We start from the raw sequence: 7,414 nt of genomic DNA on the forward strand, positions 1-7,414 counted from the left end.
TATTATTATTATTATTATTATTATTATTATTATTATTATTATTATTATTATGCCAAGACAGCTAAAGCGTTTTCAAAGTGGATTATTTCTGCAGTGTGTTTTGGATTTGTGTGCACCTCTTTATGCTAAGAGAAAGTAGCAAAATCAAGCCAGAGCTGTGGATCAAGCTGGAAAAGGACATCCTGGTGAAGCACACCTAAGAACATGAAGTCAAGTATGTTTTGGGTTCACTTGACTGTTTGTGGCACAGTAAATTTGCAACAAAACCCCTAAAACTGCTGCAAAATATGGCAGTTCTACATGTAGTCAGCATGATTTCCAAGCATATTTAACAAATGGAATATATTCTAATTAGCACAATTGTGTGGTACCTCCTTGAGCAAAACTATGGAAACCAACAAGGAGGCTAAATGTAGCTGTTCAAAATCAAATCTGTTCAAAAGATTTAGCTTCTAAATTCTCTTACATTCTGTTGTCCTCCTCTTCTGTAATTTGCAATCTTTTGGGCGTCTGGAAAGACAATTGCTATGGTCTCTTATTTCTGTTACAGCTCCATCTTTAACACGCTAATAATCTATTCAGGCTGTGGGCTCTTTCATTTTGCCTAATCTGTGAATTTGTTCTTACTTTGAGCATGGCCTGCTGGTCCTCACTGTATTCCACCTGAGCTGATGAGAGATTGAGAACTGCCCTCTCCACCGAGTCCTTGTCACTGTTGTAGATGTAGACATAGGGGCGTCTCACCACCACATAGCGCTTCACCCAGCCATTTGTATGAGGCTCCAAGAAGTGTAGATAGCCTTTTCTGGAGACAATGGGGCTGCGGAAGATACACTTTCTTAGTAATTGTTCAAAAACTGCACAGTGTACATTATACCATACTGGTAACTGGAGATTTTTAATGCCATGAAGAATTTTGCCTTTGTTCAGGACTCACCGATCTTTAAAAAAAATTATTTGCTTTATTTATTAGTTATTAACTGGATGCAAATAACTTTTTTGGGGGGAGGGGGGAGGTTCCTTGACACCTGAAAGAACGCAGGGTAGTGGCCCACAACGAATTACCTGACTCGAATCTCTTGAATGTCAGGGACCAAAAGGCGCTGGGTCTCCTTTTCATCCTCAGGCCCACAGGTGGGGGATTTCTTTTGTTCTCCTTCAATTGTGGATTCAGATTCAGGGCTGTCCACCCTGGAAGAGAGCTGGAGAGGTCTGTTGGAGAAAAGCAGATATGAAACTTCATTACATTTTGACCTTTCTTAATAATGAAGGTGACACAAGCTCTGAAACTGCACATATAACTCTGACTGCAAAGCAGGTTTAAAAGTCTTAGTTATGCCACTTGTCTCACCTGGCATCTGTGGCAGTGTACCGTCCTTCAACCAGTGATGGGCAAGTGGAAGAGGGGGTCAAAGTATTGCCACCAAGAGCTGGCATGGAAGGGTCTCTCATCAGAGTCACTGACATTTCAGACAGCTGTATAAAAAGAATCCATCATTAGAGTTGCTTCCTTTACAAGAAGGGAATACAACAGAATGCATATACAGTTGGCCCTTCCCTTATGCGGGTGATCTGTTCCAGAACCCACCGCATAAGGGAAATACAGCGTAAACTCAAGCCCCATTAGAAACAATGAGGCTCGTTCCCACAGCGCACACCTGGGGCACCCCATTGTTTCTTCCAGGGCGTGGGAGAAGCCTTTCCAGTGTTGCTTCCAGTGTATGCTGGAAGCTGCGTATAGCACACCTGCGTGTGATGCGGGCGCACTGTATAATACTTCCTATTCTCAGGATGAGGATCATTTTTAGATTTGGTGGGATTTCATTGCTGGCAGGGGGGCCAGAGTCTAGTCTTTGGCTGTGTGTGGGTTACTCTTGTCCTTCGACAAGTAATCTATGTGTATCAAAAGTGGCAACTAGGTCAAATTTTGCCCCTGCAGAAGACTGCACTGAACAATTTTAGGCTGAAAATTAACCAGTAAATGCCGAAGAAATCCCATCTGGTCATGACTTGAAGTTTCAGCCAGGAAGGTGGAGAGGGGTGATTTTCTAGCTATTCTACCATTCCTGGATGCCTGCAAGATTGCTCTTATTTTGGGTTCTTTTTTCCAGGTGATTCTTCACTCAATTGTTTGAGGAGTGCATGGGACTTGGGGGAGGAGGCTATTGGGTATTCAGAGTGTCAACAAAGGGGTTGGGTCTTTATGTGACCTTTGGGGTGCACTTTCCCATCTTTGTCATATACTATAGTTCAGTGATGCAGATCACCTGTTTTGTATGAAGAAGTCATACAATCCCTGGCATCTTCCAAGAAATCAGGCCAAATTTCTATTGTGTTACCACTGGCATAATAACAGAAGTGAAGATGCTGGTGTTAGGAAGAACAATTGGTGCCAATGGTGGGAGAAGAAGGCTGCCAACTCCAAGCATTCTGCTTTTCAATGTCTGGCTTTGGGAGAGAAGAAGTTGTCCCTAGAGGCAAAGTGCCCTGAGAGAAATGATTTATCCATGACAGAGATAACATCTCAAATGACTTTTCAAATCACTGTTCAAAATCACCTCTTCCAAAGCTTCTTCATACCCCTTTCTAAGAAGTAAGGCACTGGTGAAACAGGATGCTCAGAGCTTCCCTCCTCACTGTTACCTACCATTACCTCTTTCTGCCTCCCTCACAGCTGCTGCCACCTCTTCCTCCCTGTGTGACCCTGGAGAAAGTGCATCCACTTGCATAATGGCCCATTATGAAAGTGGAGTGCAACACCTGGGCTTCTCAGGTAGCAAGCGACAGAGATTGCTAAAACTAGTCTGCAATCTGATGTTGATTTACCTGAGAGTAAGTCCCACTGAATACACAGTGGCTTACTTCAGATAGGCTGTGGATTACAAAAAACTGAGGAAGGGCAAGAGGACAGTAGAAAAATTTACAGTAGTTGGAAATAATGTGTGTTGGAGGTACGTGTGCCCATCTTTCCACTACACATGACAGACTGGCATGTCTCCATGGAAGAAAATTGTTGTGGGGTACTTTTTCACCCAGCATCTGTATTCTCAACACTTCTGTATTCAGACACCTTCGAATCAGATTCCAAAATAGTTTGGTAATTCAGTCTACAATATTGTCTCCTTTCCATTGCTAAACAGTTCCCATTCCAGCCCCTCTTTCTTCTTTTTACCAAAATGAGATCAATATTACATGTGTAGCCAAATGTGCATGTTAACAGTTCGAAAAACTGTTCCATCTTCCACTAAAGAGGCAGCATTTATAAGGTCCACCCTGAATGAAGATTCAACTCTGAAGAAATAAAGGTGTCTTTCTGAAATAAAAGTGTCACCTGACTTTTCTCCCTTTACCCGCTGTAGATGCAATTTCACATCCTTCTTGCCAACTGATCAATCACTCGCTGGTGGCAAGACCAAAACTAGAAGCGTGGAGTTTCTCTTACCTTGCTCTCACTTGCACTAACACAGACGTGGCTATGACTGTACTCTCTGTTGAATGTGTGTGTAAGGAGGCGCAAGCACTGCAGAAAAGCAGGAGAAGAAAAGAAATTCTACATCATAAAAGAGTGGTTTGACTATGAGTAGGTTAGAATTACTGTGATGCTAAGTTGATTCTACAGGATAAAGTTCCAGCCAGAAATTGTATCCCTGTTTCTTTGAATGTGAAATATTTTGGATTTGAAATCTACTGATAGAAAGTAATGTCCCAACGTTTCAATAGTTCTGTCACTGGTGTGTATAGATATATCATTAAACAGTGTGGTCACAAGGAGGCACTGGACTTACTTTTAGACTGATGGATTTAGCACCCTGTTGCTATTCTTTTCGTGACAGAGAGAGACAATGGGGGTGTTACCACTTGCGATTTAAAATGAATTTAAATACAGCGGTTCGTTTTAAAGTGATTCAAAATAAAGCAAGTGTTACCCCGCTTTTCAAATCGCTTTGTTTGTATCGTTCCCATTTACGTAACGTTTTATTTTAATTCGCTGTAATTGACCCTGCTTCATTCCCATTCAAGGATGAATTGGTGTATATTTAAACCGGTTTGGTTACTTTTTCCGTTCACATTCACTTGTTTCGGCTGTCAATCAAAGCAACGTCATCATGACGTCACATTAATTCAGAGTAACATACACCGATGTAGCCTGTACCTGCGTTCCCACTACCTGGCCGTTTTTAATTCGTTTATAAATGTCGCTTTTTTTAAAAAAAGAGCCAATCAGGAGGCGCTTATTCGTCCTCTTCTGTGTCTCCCCATATTAACTGCCATAACTGAGCACTAGGGAATCCTGGGAATGATAGTTTATTATGGCACCAGCACTCTCTAGCAGAGGAGGATAAATGTCTCACAAACACAACAAACACAACCATCCCATAGTTCCTCTGGAAAGAGCCTCGGTTCCCCAAATTCGCTTTGGCTGCCCCATGGGGAGAGAATCTTTGGGGAAGATTGCTCCCTGGGCTGTCTTGGGAGCCATGAAACAGGGATGTCCTGCAAAACCCATCTCATAGTTCCTCTGGAAAGAGCCTCAGTTCTCCAAATTCACTTTGGCCGTCCCATGGGGAGAGAATCTTTGGGGAAGATTGCTCCCTGGGCTGTCTTGGGAGCCATGAAGCAGGGATGTCCTGCAAAACTCATCCCATAGTTCCTCTGGAAAGAGTCTTGGTTCCCCAAATTCGCTTTGCCTGACCCACTGATCTCTGGGTTGTCCTCCAAAGCCCATCTGGTGCTCAGGCAGAGGTGAAAAAGAAAAAAAGAATAGTTAAAAATGGTGTTCAATGGCTCTCCTCACACATCGGTCTATGAAAGCGGAGCAGAGGGGAGGTTGCAATCCACCGGAGGAAAGGCTATTATGCGAATGGAAGAAAATGGCACCGGCAATGCAGAAAGAAACCAAAGAGGGTGACCCTTGAGCGCTGCTCCTCCCATCCTGTGGAAACCAAATCAGACGCCGAAACGTTCCCATTTAAATACAGTGATTCCTATCGCGGATCAAGGGATAATACTAGGGTAGACCCTAATATTTTTTTACACCGGTTTATAGGCTTCTAATCTGGGTTAAATGTTACGATTCAAATCAGATTCGAATCGCAGTGGGAACGATTGCGGGTTAATCTAGAACTGTTCTAGAGTTAATTCGGGATTGAGTGGGAACGATACATCTTGGATTCGATTTGTAAACCGGTGTATAAGCGAGTGGGAACGACCCCAATAAAGTTCTTGTTTAGCTTGTTGACTGGTGTGTCCTTTAAGCTTTCCATGAATGATAGCACCATGCATTTCCCCCCTCTCTGTTAGCCGCCTGCATTCCCTGTGATTGGGCGGGATACAAATAAATCTATATTATTATTATTATTATTATTATTATTATTATTAATCATATCCAGCTAGACTCTCAAAACAACAACATTTTAACACTGACCAAAACAACATTTTAACACTGGGACTCACAGCCAGTATCCAGCTGCATTCAATTTAGACACTGTGGGAATGCAGACATATTGATGTCCATTTTATCACCTGCCTAAGCAAAAGACAAGTCCCCTGGAAATTGGTATGGGTTTATGCCACATCTTATACCTTGACTGCAAGTTCTTTCTGCCTCTCACTGGGCATGTCCAAGGGTAAAGTCCTTCCTTCTGGAGTACCATCTGCTGAGATAGGAGATGAAACACAAGAGGTGCTCCGGGAATCAGAGTCTTCACTGGAGCTTGACGATAGGGAATCAAGACCTAAACGCTGAGTTGTCTCTAATTTCTCACGCAGGAGCAGGTAATGTCTTGTTTTCTCAACCTGTAGAAAGAAAGAAACAAATCCTGGTAGGTTTGAGCCACAGACACACACACAGGAGAGTTTATCAGACAAGGGAAATTGGAAGTATAATCCAATAGCAATCTGAACACAAACATGGGGTTTAATATTATTGCTTGATAACCCACTACACACAAATTCAGGCAATGGGAAGTCAGTCCGAATGCAATCATGTGGTTTCACGTTATTGCGTGATAGACTGCCACACGCAAATTCAGGCAATGGCATGCTATTTTCGGGCAATGGGAAGCCAGTTCAAACGCAATGCGCATTCACGTAATTGCGCTATGCGTTCTGGCCCCACTTTCTTTTCATTCGAATTTAAGAGAAATTCCTCCCATTCGATAAACTCCAGGCATTCATTTCATGCAGAATCAGTTCTATGCAGGAAACAGCACGTACATCACTACAAAGGAAATGGCCATAGATACAGTGCGCCCGCACCATACGCAGGCGCGCCATACACGGCCTTGAGCATACGCGCTCAAGCCGCGGGGCGGAAGGGGCGGCGCATCCCATTCAATTGAATGGGCGCGTACGCCCGTTGCGCCCCGCGTACGCCCGTTGCGCCCCGCGCGCGCCCACGCCGCCACGCACGAGCCCCATTGTTTCCAATGGGGCTCGAGCATAGGTGGAATTCGCCTTACGCGGAGGGATCCGGAACGGATCCCCCGCGTAAGGCGAGGACGGACTGTACTATCCCTAATCTGCCATGAAGTGGCAGCTCTCAAGTACAATGTACTAAGTGGTGGGGAACTCATAAATGTAATTATTGTATAAACTTGTGTTAGTTTCCATCATCTTATATCCAAGCAGATAATCACCCTGGAGACTTTTTGAACTGTAATTCTCAGAGCTACTAAGCCCCCACGTTGTGTGTGTATGTGTGTGTGTGTGTGTGTGTGTTTTCATTCCTAGCTCTGCCTTTGATACATACAATGACACAATATTTGCAATGCTTCTCATATTACTCTGAATAGGGGAAGGAAGAAGGGAGCATGACTTCTGTTTATGCAACATTTTCAGTTGGATTTAGTGAATAGTTCCTCAAATTTTCCCCAGTTCATACAGTGAAGCTCCATAATGTGAAATTAATAGCATGGCCCACAAGTGCAATGCTAAGAGACCAGTGGGTATGTAATATCCTCACTGTGGGTTGGGGGGCTTAATTTATGCTGTTCTATACACAACCTTCAACCCCAGGTTTGCAATTTTAACATCTTGAAATGATGCATGTTTTCTCAGATGTAAATGCTATGCATAAGTAGCTGTGAAGTAAGTTCTATTAAATTCATGGGTTTTAAGTCCAAGAAGGCATGCATGAGACTGGACTGCACAGCCCCAGAGAGAACTGTGCTCAACTTCTACTGAAATGACTCTTTGTATTAATTTCAATGAGACATAAGAATGACTGAATATGGGTGCTGGTTTTAGACCACTTCAATGCTTCTTTTAGAATGCCTATACCAGTCAAGTATTATTCATATGTTCAAGTCTCCAAAGTAAAAGACATCTGTGTGCTATACATAGTTTCTCTTTTCAATTTTAATAAGGTGTATATTCTGAGGTTTATTGGCATACATATATATATGGTATATAT

General features: G+C 43.0%; 1 protein-coding gene across 15 annotated transcripts in view; it reads right to left on the reverse strand.

Annotated features, from left to right (window-relative positions):
- KIF1A (kinesin family member 1A) overlaps window positions 1–7,414 on the reverse strand; it is a 160,781-nt gene that overhangs the window by 6,185 nt on the left and 147,182 nt on the right. For all 15 annotated transcript variants that reach the window (XM_042460694.1, XM_042460692.1, XM_042460691.1 and 12 more), the window contains 5 exons: window positions 5,584–5,796; window positions 3,443–3,520; window positions 1,352–1,476; window positions 1,066–1,212; window positions 628–820 (listed from right to left, as the gene is read on the reverse strand). In XM_042460694.1, coding sequence (XP_042316628.1) covers window positions 628–820; window positions 1,066–1,212; window positions 1,352–1,476; window positions 3,443–3,520; window positions 5,584–5,796 — 756 coding nt within the window. The remainder of the gene's footprint in view (window positions 1–627; window positions 821–1,065; window positions 1,213–1,351; window positions 1,477–3,442; window positions 3,521–5,583; window positions 5,797–7,414) is intronic.

This window comes from Sceloporus undulatus, chromosome 3 (assembly GCF_019175285.1).
Source record: "Sceloporus undulatus isolate JIND9_A2432 ecotype Alabama chromosome 3, SceUnd_v1.1, whole genome shotgun sequence".
NCBI classification, from domain to species: Eukaryota; Metazoa; Chordata; class Lepidosauria; order Squamata; family Phrynosomatidae; genus Sceloporus; species Sceloporus undulatus.